Source organism: Cherax quadricarinatus, chromosome 93, assembly GCF_038502225.1.
Source record: "Cherax quadricarinatus isolate ZL_2023a chromosome 93, ASM3850222v1, whole genome shotgun sequence".
Taxonomy (NCBI): Eukaryota; Metazoa; Arthropoda; class Malacostraca; order Decapoda; family Parastacidae; genus Cherax; species Cherax quadricarinatus.
In genome coordinates, this window is record NC_091384.1 from 8,004,824 (window position 1) to 8,022,389 (window position 17,566).

Here is a 17,566-nt window from a genome sequence, read left to right on the forward strand (position 1 = left end):
GATAAAGCTCTACACTGTGTGCAACATGATAAAGCTCTACACTGTGTGCAACATGATAAAGCTCTACACTGTGTGCAACATGATAAAGCTCTACACTGTGTGCAACATGATAAAGCTCTACACTGTGTGCAACATGATAAACCTCTACCCTGTGTGCAACATGATAAAGCTCTACACTGTGTGCAACATGATAAAGCTCTACCCTGTGTGCAACATGATAAAGCTCTACACTGTGTGCAACATGATAAAGCTCTACCCTGTGTGCAACATAAAGCTCTACACTGTGTGCAACATGATAAAGCTCTACCCTGTGTGCAACATGATAAAGCTCTACACTGTGTGCAACATGATAAAGCTCTACACTGTGTGCAACATGATAAAGCTCTACCCTGTGTGCAACATGATAAAGCTCTACACTGTGTGCAACATGATAAAGCTCTACACTGTGTGCAACATGATAAAGCTCTACACTGTGTGCAACATGATAAAGCTCTACACTGTGTGAAACATAACTTGATAAAGCTTTACACTGAGTGAAACATAACTTGATAAAGCTCTACACTGAGTGAAACATAACTTGATAAAGCTCTACACTGAAACATAACTTGATAAAGCTCTACACTGTGTGAAACATAACTTGATAAAGCTCTACACTGAGTGAAACATAACTTGATAAAGCTGTACACTGAGTGAAACATAACTTGATAAAGCTCTACACTGAAACATAACTTGATAAAGCTCTACACTGTGTGAAACATAACTTGATAAAGCTCTACACTGAGTGAAACATAACTTGATAAAGCTCTACACTGAGTGAAACATAACTTGATAAAGCTCTACACTGAGTGAAACATAACATGATAAAGCTCTACACTGAGTGAAACATAACTTGATAAAGCTCTACACTGAGTGAAACATAACTTGATAAAGCTCTACACTGAAACATAACTTGATAAAGCTCTACACTGAGTGAAACATAACTTGATAAAGCTCTACACTGAGTGAAACATAACTTGATAAAGCTCTACACTGAAACATAACTTGATAAAGCTCTACACTGTGTGAAACATAACTTGATAAAGCTCTACACTGAGTGAAACATAACTTGATAAAGCTCTACACTGAGTGAAACATAACTTGATAAAGCTCTACACTGTGTGAAACATAACTTGATAAAGCTCTACACTGAGTGAAACATAACTTGATAAAGCTCTACACTGAGTGAAACATAACTTGATAAAGCTCTACACTGAGTGAAACATAACATGATAAAGCTCTACACTGAGTGAAACATAACTTGATAAAGCTCTACACTGAGTGAAACATAACTTGATAAAGCTCTACACTGAGAGAAACATGATGCGCCTCACACCTGATACTTTTTTCGAACAATGGTCACGTGATCATACTCTAGAACAGTTAGATGGATGAACAACAGTGGTCGGTATAGTCTGGTGTCCTCCACACATAGACAGGTAGATGCTGTGTGTGACAAGCAGTGATTCTATACAGTGTACAATAACAACATGCAGTGATTCTATACAGTGTACAATAACAACATGCAGTGATTCTATACAGTGTACAATAACAACAAGCAGTGATTCTATACAGTGTACAATAACAACACGCAGTGATTCTATACAGTGTACAATAACAACACGCAGTGATTCTATACAGTGTACAATAACAACACGCAGTGATTCTATACAGTGTACAATAACAACACGCAGTGATTCTATACAGTGTACAATAACAACACGCAGTGATTCTATACAGTGTACAATAACAACACGCAGTGATTCTATACAGTGTACAATAACAACACGCAGTGATTCTATACAGTGTACAATAACACGCAGTGATTCTATACAGTGTACAATAACAACATGCAGTGATTCTATACAGTGTACAATAACAACACGCAGTGATTCTATACAGTGTACAATAACAACACGCAGTGATTCTATACAGTGTACAATAACAACATGCAGTGATTCTATACAGTGTACAATAACAACATTCAGTGATTCTATACAGTGTACAATAACAACATGCAGTGATTCCATACAGTGTACAATAACAACATGCAGTGATTCTATACAGTGTACAATAACAACAAGCAGTGATTCCATACAGTGTACAATAACAACATTCAGTGATTCTATACAGTGTATAATAAGAAGAACATAAGAACATAAGAACGAAGGAACACTGCAGAAGGCCTACTGGCCCATGCGAGGCAGGTCCAAGTCCCTACCGGCTTAAGCCAATGCACCCAACCTAGTCAGGTCAGGTCACATTGACTTAAGGGAGGAACACGGCAACCGACCTGTTAGCACAAGCTATCAGGTCTAACTCACACCCACCCACATCTACTCATGTATTTATCCAACCTATTTTTAAAGCTACACAACGTTCTGGCCTCTATAACGGTACTTGGGAGTTTGTTCCACTCATCCACAACTCTATTACCAAACCAGTACTTTCCTATATCCCTCCTGAATCTGAATTTTTCCAACTTAAAACCATTGCTGCGAGTCCTGTCTAGGCTAGATATTTTCAGCACACTATTTACATCCCCTTTATTTATTCCTGTCTTCCACTTATAAACCTCAATCATATCCCCCCTAATTCTACGTCTTTCTAGAGAGTGCAGTTTCAGGGCCCTTAGTCTATCCTCATAGGGAAGGTTTCTGATACATGGGATCATCTTTGTCATCCTCCTTTGTACATTTTCCAGAGAATTTATATCCATTCTGTAATACGGTGACCAAAACTGTGCAGCATAATCTAAATGAGGCCTAACCAAGGATGTATAGAGTTGAAGAACAACCTGAGGACTCCTATTATTTATGCTTCTTGATATGAAGCCAAGGATTCTATTAGCTTTATTGCGAACACTTATGCACTGTTGTCTTGGTTTCAGATTACTGCTAACCAGAACTCCTAAATCTTTTTCGCAATCCGTAATATTAAGATCTACATTATTTAGTTTATATGTGGCATGGTTATTGTCCTGTCCAACATTTAGAACTTTGCATTTGTCTATATTAAACTGCATCTGCCACTTCTCCGACCACTGCGTCAGTCTATTCAAATCTTCCTGGAGTGCTCGAATGTCCTCGTCAGAATGAATTCGACGGCCTATTTTGGTGTCATCGGCAAACTTGCCGATGTCGCTCTTTATGCCCTCATCTATGTCGTTTATGTAGATTGTGAACAGCAGGGGGCCCAACACTGACCCCTGTGGAACACCGCTCGTGACGCTTCCCCACTCTGATTTCTCCCCATTTATGCAAACTCTCTGCTGCCTATTTGTCAACCATGCCTCTATCCAGGAAAAAATTTCTCCTCCTATTCCATGTGCTTTAATTTTCCTCAATAGTCTCTGATGTGGGACCCTGTCAAAAGCCTTACTGAAGTCCATATACACAATATCATATTCATTACCATGATCTACCTCCTCAAATACCTTAGTGAAAAAAGTTAATAAATTCGTAAGGCAGGAACGCCCCTTTGTAAAACCATGCTGAGATTCGTTGATTAATTTATGCTTTTCAAGGTGGCTACGAACTGCCTCGGCAATTATTGATTCCATAAATTTTCCCACTATGGAGGTTAGGCTTATTGGTCTATAGTTCGAAGCTAAGGACCTGTCACCTGTTTTGAAAATAGGTATCACATTTGCCATTTTCCACTTATCTGGCACCATGCCAGTTTGTAGTGATATGTTGAAAAGATTAGCCAAAGGTGTGCTAAGCTCCTCTTTACATTCCTTTAGAACCCTTGCATACAGTTCATCAGGGCCTGGGGATTTGTTAGGTTTTAATTTATCTATTTGCCTAAGGACCATGTCACTTGTGACCCTAATAGTGCACAGTTTATTATCGTCCTGTTCTACATAATTTATCATTACTGGAATATCGCTGGTATCCTCCTGTGTAAAAACTGAGAGGAAGTATGTGTTAAAAATTCTACACATTTCCTTATCACTGTCAGTGAGCTGACCCGAGGAACTTTTGAGTGGGCCTATCTTGTCCCTGATCTTACTTCTGTATACCTGAAAGAATCCTTTTGGGTTAGTCTTCGATTCTCTTGCAACTTTAACCTCATAATCTCTTTTTGCTTTTCTAATTCCCTTTTTTATTTCTCTCTTTAACTGAATATATCGATTTCTTAATTGCCCCTCTCCTCTTTTGATTTGCCTATATATGCCTCTCTTTTGACCAATCAGATATTTTAATCTATTGTTCATCCATTTAGGATCATTTTTGTTTGATCTGATTTCCCTATTTGGAACATAATTTGACTGAGCAGCTAGAACTATGCCCTGGAAAGCATCATATCGGCAACCATCACCACCTACCTGACCCCTAGTCAGGTCATTCCAGTTCAGCCCACCTAAGTAATTTTTCAGTCCTATGAAATCAGCCAAGCGAAAGTCAGGGACGGAGACTTGATTGCCATTATTAGGGGAATTCCATGATATATTAAAACTGAGTGATTTGTGATCACTCTCCCCAAGCTCATCATTAACCTCAAGATTATTAATTAGTGTTTCCCTACTGGCAAGAACCAAGTCAAGGAGGTTATTTCCCCTAATTGGCTCTGTCACAAACTGTTTTAAAAAACAATCCTGGATCGTATCAAGAAAGTCACCCGACTCTAAATTTCCTGTCAAATTGCTCCAGTCAATCTGTCTATAGTTGAAATCTCCCATTAGCACAACATTTTCGTATGTAGATGCCTTACGAATTTCGTCCCATAGAAGTTTACTGCACTCCCTATCAAGATTTGGGGCCCTGTAAATCACACCCAAAATCAGTTTTTCTCGGCCCTCGAGAAGCTGTAACCAAACAGATTCAGTGGCTGACGCTTCTAATTTAATATCTTGTCTAACACAACAATTTAAATTGTCTCTGACATACATCGCTACTCCGCCACCTTTCCTGTTGACCCTGTCAGTGTGGAATAATTTATAGCCTTGTATGTGACATTCAGAGGGCATCTCTCTATCTTTCAGATTGAGCCAGGTCTCTGTTATAGCAATAATATCTATGTTTCCTGCACTTGCAATTAATCTTAGCTCATCTATCTTATTTCTAACACTCCTGCTATTAGTATAGTAAACCTTAAGGGAGCTAGTCCCTTGCTGCCCTCTGCTGTCCCCCTTTGTTTGCTGACCTGTTCTATTGTCTTTATTTATAACTTCATGCTGAATGCCTTTTATACATTTACTGTTTCCAACCCTAGTGTTGCAACCTGCTTGTTTCCCACACACACCCATACCTCTATCTTCCATCAGTTTAAAATCATAGGCATTTCACCAATGGCCTTCTCAATCGAGTCTGCAAGTGCTACCACCCCTGCCCCAGAGAGATGAACCCCATCCCTTGCATACATATCATGTTTGCCATAAAAGTTGTTCCAGTTGTCAATGAATGGGATTGCAAGTTCCTTGCAGTATCTGTCTAGCCAGCAATTTACACCAATTGCCCTAGACAACCATTCATTTCCTACTCCCCTTCTAGGCAAGATGCTACATATGATTGGGATCCCTCCCTTAGACTTAATGAACTCTATAGCTGACCTGTACTTATCTAGCAGCTCTTCTCTCCTACCCTTCCCAATATCATTTCCACCAGCACTGAGACAGATAATGGGCTTGTTCCCATTACCTGACATGATATTATCCAGTCTGTTGACAATGTCCCCAACACCAGCTCCAGGGAAGCACACTCTATCTCTCATCTTCTTATTCCTATTACAAAAAGCACGGTCAACATATCTTACCTGAGAGTCACCAACCACAAGAATGCGCTTACCTTCATTAGCAGGGGCAGTAGTACCCTTACCTTCACTGGCCACTGAAGTACATTCATCCTGGAGAACAGAGAAGCGATTTCCTACCTTCAGATCTTCACTCTTAACTTTCCTTACTCTGATGCGCCTCCCATTACTGTGAACAACTCGCCACTTGTAGCAGGTGCTGGGCTGCACCTCACTGCTGGTAGCCGTTGCTACCTCCCCACCTACAGCCTCCTCACAGTGAGAGACAGACTGCACCTCACTGCTAGAAGCCTCATTCCCCACATCTCCAACCACCTCACACTCTCTCCCAGGCCCATTGAGGTGGACCTTCAGCCTCCTAATCTCCTCCTGGAGAAGCAAGACCTCCTCCTTCAACTCTCCAACCTCAGTTTTTAAAACACTGCAGAAGCAAGCCATGCTTTGTAACCGTCCACGCTAATCCCCAAAGCAGCTCAGGGTCTGTGACCTCACGTGATTCTATACAGTGTACAATAACAACAAGCAGTGATTCCATACAGTGTACAATAACAACATTCAGTGATTCTATACGGTGTACAATAACAACACGCAGTGATTCTATACAGTGTACAATAACAACATGCAGTGATTCTATACAGTGTACAATAACACGCAGTGATTCTATACAGTGTACAATAACAACACGCAGTGATTCTATACAGTGTACAATAACAACATGCAGTGATTCTATACAGTGTACAATAACAACACGCAGTGATTCTATACAGTGTACAATAACAACACGCAGTGATTCTATACAGTGTATAATAACAACATGCAGTGATTCTATACAGTGTACAATAACAACAAGCAGTGATTCCATACAGTGTACAATAACAACATTCAGTGATTCTATACAGTGTACAATAACAACATGCAGTGATTCTATACAGTGTACAATAACAACACGCAGTGATTCTATACAGTGTACAATAACACAGTGATTCTATACAGTGTACAATAACAACACGCAGTGATTCTATACAGTGTACAATAACAACACGCAGTGATTCTATACAGTGTACAATAACACGCAGTGATTCTATACAGTGTACAATAACACGCAGTGATTCTATACAGTGTACAATAACACGCAGTGATTCTATACAGTGTACAATAACACGCAGTGATTCTATACAGTGTACAATAACACGCAGTGATTCTATACAGTGTACAATAACACGCAGTGATTCTATACAGTGTACAATAACACGCAGTGATTCTATACAGTGTACAATAAGGACATATATGATGGTGGATCACAGTGTACAATAAGGACATATATGATGGTGGATCACAGTGTACAATAAGGACATATATGATGGTGGATCACAGTGTGCAATAAGGACATATATGATGGTGGATCACAGTGTACAATAAGGACATATATGATGGTGGATCACAGAAAGTAAAGAAACTAAACAAAGCTGAAAGTGTTAAATATATAAGACAAGGTTGATACACTCAAGTTTTTACTGGTAAATCTCAGAATTAAGAAAAAAATAATGAATAATCATGTACCAAAAAAATTGGTCTCTGATCTTAGGAACTGACATTTGGATAGATTTATCTTTAATTTGGCTTCACGCTTACCTAGTACCAAATCTAGCTTTGAAGATGCATTTCCACATACAGTGGACCCCCGCATAACGAATACCTCCGAATGCGACCAATTATGTAAGTGTATTTATGTAAGTGCGTTTGTACGTGTATGTTTGGGGGTCTGAAATGGACTAATCTACTTCACAATATTCCTTATGGGAACAAATTCGGTCAGTACTGGCACCTGAACATACTTCTGGAGCGAAAAAATATCGTTAACCGGGGGTCCACTGTATTTGAACATAACGATTACATTGTCTAGATACACCATAAATGTGTTACCTACAAGGCTTTGAAATATGTTCGTCATTAGCCTCAAGAATGTGATTGGTGGTAAGCGTAAGCCAAAGGCCATTCTGAGGAAGTGATAATGACCTGTTGGAGTGAAAAAGAATATTAGCTTTTGGTTGTCCTTATTAAGGAGTTGCCAAAACCCCTTGTAACACCAAGAACACGGACCTGCTCTGCATGGGTCAGTAGGCCTGTTGCAGTGTTCCTTCTTTCTTATCTTATGTTCTTATTTTAGCATTCAACTTCCTGAAGTCTATCACTGGAGAGCAAGTACCATCCTTCTTAGGTACTAAGATCACTGGCGCATTCCAGGGTGAATTACTATGTGAGATGATACTGCCATCTGGTTGACTAACTCATTTGTGACAGCAACTTGCTAATGAGGTCATTAGCAATCAACTCAGGTACATAAATGGGTCTTGTACCAGAGTCAAGTGGAATATGAAATGGTAAATTTGGTAATACCATCATGACTCTACGTTTGTTCAACACAAAGAACAAACTCGTGATTTCATCTGGGAAGTCTATAGCAGCTACAACTTTATCCTCTACTGGCAGGGCACATGGACTTTCCCTGGGTGAAAATAGCACCAACCTACTGGTCAGTTGACATCTCCTCCCCTACGCTAACAAGATACCTGTAATGAACAAAGTCATTGATGATGATCGCTCTGACATAGACATTATGACCAGAGACACGACTCACAAAATAGTAATGACGCGATTGCAAACAAACCATACCACGGGTGGGGGTGGGGTATGAACCCGCAGTCAGAGAGTGGCTAACGCGACGGTCTGGAGTTCTGAGGCTCTCTGACTGCGGGTTCAAACCCCACCTGTGGTATGGTTTATTATGACCAGAGGTATTAGCAAGGAAAGAGATATATCTTATTACCTCGTACAACATGTAAGGCCAGTTCAACGAACACTTTAGATTACAAGACTCGCTGTCAACTACTAGAGTCACTATCTCGAACACGAGGGATAAAAACTGACACTCTAGTAAGTACACTAAACACATCAGAAAAGTCTTTCTGCAGACAACCTGCGGCATCAACAAGAAAAGGTACGACTTGTTTCAAGTAGTCACTTTGAAAAAAGGCATTCCCAGAGGTGGAACTACTACCTGGATAAGTACCCATCGTTGGGATAGTTCCAGTACCCTAGTCTGTCTGAGCTTCTGACACAAGAGGCAAATGCACACTATCCTATCCTACATGAATAAAGTTGCAGAAGATGGTTTCCATACTGTAACGACAGTCGTACCAGTGCCTGGTTATGTTACTGGAAAACGCACAAATCTGTAAAGACTTAATCCGAACTTCATACTCCGACGCAGTATGAGAGATCTTGGATCCAATTAGTAGCAGAATGGTACAACCATGTCATCAGTTCGGGCATACCACTGGTATGAGTCACACACAATATGCAGGTCTCCCATCAATGCAAATTCTAGTAGATCACCAGGGAGACTGATATAGTTTACTATGAGGCAAGAAGGTGAAAATTGAGGTGAGGGAAGTTTGACTTCGGACAAGCAGAGTGGAACCAGCCACTCCACTAAGGGTGGTTAGATGAGGTGCTTCTACAAGACATGACGGAGTCGCTTATCTTAAAGAGGGTAGATCGAATGGTGTTAACTTGCTCACCAGAGTCCATGAACACATGATCGGGTACGCTGTACATGGAGGCTTCTACTAAAGGACCAACTGTAACATTGGAATGTACAAACAACTGGTGAGTCATCACTGGAGAAGATTTTTTTCAATTTAATCCCCGAAAGCGTCTTTGTCTCCAACATGCGAAGCAACGTTATCTACTGACAATCTAACTCTAGACTGCATAAGGTATAAAAGGAATCCTAGACAGGGTTGAAGTACTGACTGTCAGTGACTTTCATAACTGGATGTTCTGAGTCTAGCGCGAGGATTACCCTCAACCAACCTCACGCTTGAGGAGGATTCTAACTGTTCTGAGAACCATCACCTCTTCCACCACCTCTTCCACGAACTCTTCTGTGACCAGGGATGAGACGACACGACTGGACCACTGCTGACAAAGTTCTACACTGAGTTAAACATGACTTGATAAAGCTCTACACTCTGTCTCTCTCTCTCTCTCTCCCCTACATCCTCTATCCTGCAGTATCCCAGCATAGGATACTTCATATCCTGTCGTGCGCGTGTGTGTCCTCACCTAGTTGTGGTTACAGGGGACGAGTTGCAGCTCCTGGCCCCGCCTCTTCACTGGTCGCTACTAGGTCACTCTTCCTGCTCCATGAGCTTTATCATACCTCTTCTTAAAGCTATGTATGGATCCTGTGTGTGTGTGTGTGCACTCACCTACTTGTGGTTGCAGGGGGTCGAATCACAGCCCCTGGACCCACCTGTGTGTACTCTCCCAGAGGTCGTCAACACAAACACGACCTCTAATGATCACTTTCCATCTAGCAGTTAGTTGAGTTAGTTATAAAGTCTTCTAACAGCTACAGTGTTCTAATGTTCTGTAATAGCAGTGTTCTAGTGTTCTATAACAGTTATATAAGAACACTGTTGTAGTGTTCTTAGCTGCAGTTGTGGTCCTCGTTCTACCATCACCATAACTGTATTATTGTGTTCTACCAGTGTTGTAGTGTTCTACCAGTGTTGTAGTATTCTACCAGTGTTGTAGTGTTCTACCAGTGTTGTAGTGTTCTACCAGTGTTGTAATACTCTACCAGTGTTGTAGTGCTCTACCATTGTAGTGTTCTACCAGTGTTGTAGTGTTCTACCAGTGTTGTAGTGTTCTACCAGTGTTGTAGTGCTCTACCAGTGTTGTAGTGCTCTACCAGTGTTGTAGTGTTCTACCAGTGTTGCAGTGTTCTACCAGTGTTGTAGTGTTCTACCAGTGTTGTAGTGTTCTACCAGTGTTGTAGTGTTCTACCAGTGTTGTAGTGTTCTACCAGTGTTGTAGTGTTCTACCAGTGTTGTAGTGCTCTCCCAGTGTAGTGTTGCAGTGTTCTACCAGTGTTGTAGTGTTCTATCAGTGTTGTGTTCTATCAGTGTTGTAGTGCTCTCCCAGTGTTGTAGTGTTCTACCAGTGTTGTAGTGTTCTACCAGTGTTGTAGTGTTCTACCAGTGTTGTAGTGTTCTACCAGTGTTGTAGTGTTCTATCAGTGTTGTAGTGTTCTACCAGTGCTGTAGTGTTCTACCAGTGTTGTGTTCTATCAGTGTTGTAGTGTTCTATCAGTGTTGTAGTGTTCTACCAGTGTTGTAGTGTTCTACCAGTGTTGTAGTGTTCTACCAGTGTTGTAGTGTTCTACCAGTGTTGTAGTGCTCTAACAGTGTTGTAGTGCTCTACCAGTGTAGTGCTCTACCAGTGTTGTATTCTCCCAGTGTTGTAGTGTTCTACCAGTGTTGTAGTGCTCTACCAGTGTTGTAGTGTTCTACCAGTGTTGTAGTGCTCTACCAGTGTTGCAGTGTTCTACCAGTGTTGTAGTGTTCTACCAGTGTTGTGGTGCTCTACCAGTGTTGTAGTTTTCTCCCAGTGTTGTAGTGTTCTACCAGTGTTGTAGTGTTCTACCAGTGTTGCAGTGTTCTACCAGTGTTGTAGTGTTCTACCAGTGTTGCAGTGTTCTATCAGTGTTGTAGTGTTCTATCATTGTAGTGCTCTACCAGTGTTGTAGTTTTCTTCCAGTGTTGCAGTGCTCTACCAGTGTTGTAGTGTTCTACCAGTGTTGTAGTGCTCTACCAATGTTGTAGTGCTCTACCAGTGTTGTAGTATTCTACCAGTGTTGTAGTGTTCTACCAGTGTTGCAGTGTTCTACCAGTGTTGTAGTGCTCTACCAGTGTTGTAGTGTTCTACCAGTGTTGTAGTGCTCTACCAGTGTTGTAGTGCTCTACCAGTGTTGTAGTGCTCTACCAGTGTTGCAGTGTTCTACCAGTGTTGTAGTGTTCTACCGGTGTTGCAGTGTTCTACCAGGGTTGTAGTGCTCTACCAGTGTTGTAGTGTTCTACCAGTGTTGTAGTGTTCTACCAGTGTTGCAGTGTTGTAGTGTTCTACCAGTGTTGTAGTGTTCTACCAGTGTTGTAGTGCTCTACCAGTGTTGTAGTGTTCTACCAGTGTTGCAGTGTTCTACCAGTGTTGCAGTGTTCTACCAGTGTTGTAGTGCTCTACCAGTGTTGTAGTGCTCTACCAGTGTTGTAGTGTTCTACCAGTGTTGTAGTGTTCTACCAGTGTTGTAGTGCTCTACCAGTGTTGTAGTGTTCTACCAGTGTTGCAGTGTTCTACCAGTGTTGCAGTGTTCTACCAGTGTTGTAGTGCTCTACCAGTGTTGTAGTGCTCTACCAGTGTTGTAGTGTTCTACCAGTGTTGTAGTGCTCTACCAGTGTTGTAGTGTTCTACCAGTGTTGCAGTGTTCTACCAGTGTTGTAGTGCTCTACCAGTGTTGTAGTGTTCTACCAGTGTTGTAGTGTTCTACCAGTGTTGCAGTGTTGTAGTGTTCTACCAGTGTTGTAGTGTTCTACCAGTGTTGCAGTGTTCTACCAGTCTTGTAGTGTTCTACCAGTGTTGTAGTGCTCTACCAGTGTTGTAGTGTTCTACCAGTGTTGTAGTGTTCTACCAGTGTTGTAGTGTTCTACCAGTGTTGTAGTGCTCTACCAGTGTTGTAGTGTTCTACCAGTGTTGTAGTGTTCTACCAGTGTAGTAGTGCTCTACCAGTGTTGTAGTGCTCTACCAGTGTTGTAATGATCTACCAGTGTTGTAGTGCTCTACCAGTGTTGTAGTGCTCTACCAGTGTTGTAGTGTTCTACCAGTGTTGTAGTGTTCTACCAGTGTTGTAGTGCTCTACCAGTGTTGTAATGCTCTACCAGTGTTGTAGTGCTCTACCAGTGTTGTAGTGTTCTACCAGTGTTGTAGTGTTCTACCAGTGTTGTAGTGCTCTACCAGTGTTGTAGTGTTCTACCTGTGTTGTAGTGTTCTACCAGTGTTGTGGTGCTCTACCAGTGTTGTAGTGTTCTACCAGTGTTGTAGTGCTCTACCAGTGTTGTAGTGTTCTACCAGTGTAGTGTTCTACCAGTGTTGTATTGTTCTACCAGTGTAGTGTTCTACCAGTGTTGTAGTGTTCTACCAGTGTTGTAGTGTTCTACCAGTGTAGTGTTCTACCAGTGTTGTAGTGTTCTACCAGTGTTGTAGTGTTCTACCAGTGTTGTAATGTTATCTAAGAACATTTTTATAATGTTCTTACCTTCTTCTGCAGTTGTGGGCCTCGTTCCAGCGCTACCATGACAGCTTCAGAGAGCTTGTCTGGCAGCTGGTGCAGCAGCTGTGCCAGCCTCACAGCTTGCAGTGACTGCTGCACACGACTCACTGCTCCTGCTAGGTCAGCCCAGGCACCATCCACCTCAGCTAGGGGCGCTAGGCAGCCCCTAGCAACATTGAGGCACATCCCTGGGCATGGCGGTGCTAGGGTACCGTGGCATGCACCGCAGTACTGCATGCGTGCTGCAGCGTCACCGCATTCACTGGGAACAGCAAAGTTGCTGGCAGTTTTGACCACTTGCGCGCCCACATCCAGCGAGTGTAGCAGCAGTCGCGCAGAATGTAGACCGCGAAGTAGTGGTTCTCCGACCAGCGTGGGTACTATGCCCCAGGGCTGTACTACCCTCTGGGCATCTCTAAGACACTCGGTGTACCGCCTTGAAAACGGTGCCAGGCGGGCATGCAGCACACTGTGGTACACAGGGGGAAAGAGGTCGTCCCAGAAGGTGCCCATGGCATTCTCCAGTGCCCTGTCGTCCGTGTCCGTCAGGCCTACCCTGAGGGCAGAGTACAGGTCGTGCAGGACCTGCCGTGCAGCCGGGGCTAGACGTGGGTACGTGGCCTGGAAGACGTTCAGGGCACGGTGTTCACTGTTGGCCAGGGCACTCTCAACCACCCCTGTAATAATACAGTGAAATACGCCTTTAATACCCACTAATACAACAAAATACAGTATTAATGCCCACTAATACAACAAAATACAGTATTAATACCCACTAATACAACAAAATACAGTATTAATGCCCACTAATACAACAAAATACAGTATTAATACCCACTAATACAACAAAATACAGTATTAATACCCACTAATACAACAAAATACAGTATTAATGCCCATTAACACAACAAAATACATCAATAATACGCACTAATACAACAAAATACAGACTTAATACCCACTGATACAGTACCCACTACAACAATCTCCTTCACTACGATACCTTCAACAATAACACAGTAAGACGATATAATCCCCTGGAACCTTTGAAGTTCCTTGACTTGTACTCCCTGGAACGCAGGCGAGAAAGATGCATCATAATTTACACCTGGAAAATCCTGGAGGGACTGGTCCCAAATCTGCACACTGAAATGACTCCCTGTGAAAGCCAAAGACTCAGCAGACACTGCAACCTACAGTGACATGCAAGAGTGTAGTGAGTACACTGAGATAACAGTGTCAGGGTACCAAGACTGTTCAACCTCCCATCATATATTGTGATGTAGGTCAGAGCAGGACCTGCCACTAGCCACACCTTGGGTCACCAGGCCAGGTCATGCAAGTGTGACAACTATAACAATTACAAGAGACAACATCAGTCGTGGACTTAGAAATCTCCTGTTGGAGAAGAAAGATCTCAGAGAGACGAGAGGTGAGTATATGGTCATATATGCTGAGAGAAGCAGCTGAGTGAAGCAGCTGAGTGAAGCAGCTGAGTGAAGCAGCTGAGTGAAGCAGCTGAGTGAAGCAGCTGAGTGAAGCAGCTGAGTGAAGCAGCTGAGTGAAGCAGCTGAGAGAAACAACTTGGAAAGAACTCTTGCTGGAGTGCAGAGTTCTGACAGAGAACTTGTGTCAGAGTACTGAGAGGCTGTAGTACTCTGGCCGGGAGAGCTGGAGACTGTTGTAGAACTCTGGAGAGAACCTGAGATCAGTATTAGTCTTGGGACCAGTAGCTAGAGATTGTGTCATAACTGTCACCAGTGTGAGGTCTTGGGACCAGTAGCTAGAGACTAACTGCGTCATAACTATCACCAGTGCGAGGTCTTGCGACCAGTAGCTAGAAACTGTCATGACTGTCACCAGTGTGAGGTCTTGGGGCCAGTAGCAAGACTGTGTCATAACTGTCACCAGTGTGAGGTCTTGGGACCAGTAGCTAGAAACTGTCATAACTGTCACCAGTGTGAGGTCTTGGGACCAGTAGCTAGAAAATGTCATGACTGTCACCAGTGTGAGGTCTTGGGGCCAGTAGCTAGAGACTAACTGCGTCATAACTGTCACCAGTGCGAGGTCTTGCGACCAGTAGCTAGAAACTGTCATGACTGTCACCAGTGTGAGGTCTTCGGACCAGTAGCAAGACTGTGTCATAACTGTCACCAGTGTGAGGTCTTGGGACCAGGAGGTAGAAACTGTCATGACTGTCACCAGTGTGAGGTCTTCGGACCAGTAGCAAGACTGTGTCATAACTGTCACCAGTGTGAGGTCTTGGGACCAGTAGGTAGAAACTGTCATGACTGTCACCAGTGTGAGGTCTTGGGACCAGTAGCTAGAGACTAACTGCGTCATAACTGTCACCAGTGTGAGGTCTTGGGACCAGTAGCTAGAGACTAACTGCGTCATAACTGTCACCAGTGTGAGGTCTTGGGACCAGTAGCTAGAAACTGTCACGACTGTCACCAGTGTGAGGTCTTCTGACCAGTAGCAAGACTGTGTCATAACTGTCACCAGCGTGAGGTCTTGGGACCAGTAGCAAGACTAACTGTGTCATAACTGTCACCAGTGTGAGGTCTTGGGACCAGTAGCAAGACTAACTGTGTCATAACTGTCACCAGTGTGAGGTCTTGGGACCAGTAGCAAGACTAACTGTGTCATGACTGTCACCAGTGTGAGGTCTTCTGACCAGTAGCAAGACTGTGTCATAACTGTCACCAGCGTGAGGTCTTGGGACCAGTAGCAAGACTAACTGTGTCATGACTGTCACCAGTGTGAGGTCTTCTGACCAGTAGCAAGACTGTGTCATAACTGTCACCAGCGTGAGGTCTTGGGACCAGTAGCAAGACTAACTGTGTCATGACTGTCACCAGTGTGAGGTCTTGGGACCAGTAGCAAGACTAACTGTGTCATGACTGTCACCAGTGTGAGGTCTTGGGACCAGTAGCAAGACTAACTGTGTCATGACTGTCACCAGTGTGAGGTCTTGGGACCAGTAGCAAGACTGTGTCATAACTGTCACCAGTGTGAGGTCTTGGGACCAGTAGCTAGACTAACTGTGTCATAACTGTCACCAGCGTGAGGTCTTGGGACCAGTAGCTAGAGACTAACAGTTCCTAGCAGTTAACTGTAATATCAGTTATGTATTCCTGGTGTAATTAATATATTATATACTTACTTCATCAAGAATATTATTGAACTATATTACTGAACTAGCAATAATAAAGTGAATATAAGAGCAATAATATTACTGAACTAGCAGTAATAAAGTGAATATAAGAGCAATAATATTACTGAACTAGCAGTAATAAAGTGTATATAAGAGCAATAATATATTCACTCTTCCTAGCTTATATTTATTATAATAAGGTGTAGTTACAGTGAAAATGAGCTAGGAATGAGGACCCAACCGCACCAAGGAGCTAGGAATGAGAACCTAACTGCCCACAGAAGCTAGGAATGAGGTCCTAGCCGCCCCCAGGAGCTAGGAATGAGGACCCAACCGCACCAAGGAGCTAGGAATGAGAACCTAACTGCCCACAGGAGCTAGGAATGAGGTCCTAGCCGCCCCCAGGAGCTAGGAATGAGGACCTAACCGCACCAAGGAGCTGGGAATGAGAACCTAACCGCCCACAGAAGCTAGGAATGAGGTCCTAACCGCCCCCAGGAGCTAGGAATGAGGTCCTAACCGCCCCCAGGAGCTAGGAATGAGGACCTAACCGCCCCCAGGAGCTAAGAATGAGGACCTAACCGCCGCCAGGAGCTTGGAATGAGGACCTAACCGCCCCCAGGAGCTAGGAATGAGGACCTAACCGCCCCCAGGAGCTAGGAATGAGGACCTAACCGCCCCCAGAAGCTAGGAATGAGGACCTAACCGCACCAAGGAGCTGGGAATGAGAACCTAACAGCCCCCAAAAACTAGGAATGAGGTCCTAGCCGCCCCCAGGAGCTAGGAATGAGGACCTAACCGCCCCCAGGAGCTAGGAATGAGGACCTAATCGCCCCCAGGAGCTAGGAATGAGGACCTAACCGCCCCCAGGAGCTAGGAATGAGGACCTAACCGCCACCAGGAGCTTGGAATTAGGACCTAACCGCCCCCAGGAGCTAGGAATGAGGACCTAACCGCCCCCAGGAGCTAGGAATGAGGACCTAACCGCCGCCAGGAGCTTGGAATTAGGACCTAACCGCCCCCAGGAGCTAGGAATGAGGACCTAACCGCCCCCAGGAGCTAGGAATGAGGACCTAACCGCCCCCAGAAGCTAGGAATGAGGACCTAACCGCACCAAGGAGCTGGGAATGAGAACCTAACAGCCCCCAAAAACTAGGAATGAGGTCCTAGCCGCCCCCAGGAGCTAGGAATGAGGACTTAACCGCCCCCAGGAGCTAGGAATGAGGACCTAACCGCCCCCAGGAGCTAGGAATGATGACCTAACCGCCCCAGGAGCTTGGAATGAGGACCTAACCGCCCCCAGGAGCTAGGAATGAGGACCTAATCGCCCCCAGGAGCTAGGAATGAGAACCTGACCGCACCAAGGAGCTAGGAATGAGAACCTAACCGCCCCCAGAAGCTAGGAATGAGGACCTAACCTCCCCCAGGAGCTAGGAATGAGGACCTAA

General features: G+C 43.7%; 1 protein-coding gene across 1 annotated transcript in view; it reads right to left on the reverse strand.

Annotated features, from left to right (window-relative positions):
* dally (division abnormally delayed protein) overlaps window positions 1-17,566 on the reverse strand; it is a 396,601-nt gene that overhangs the window by 164,786 nt on the left and 214,249 nt on the right. Inside the window, exon 3 of the mRNA XM_070104663.1 lies at window positions 12,947-13,638. Coding sequence (XP_069960764.1) covers window positions 12,947-13,638 — 692 coding nt within the window. The remainder of the gene's footprint in view (window positions 1-12,946; window positions 13,639-17,566) is intronic.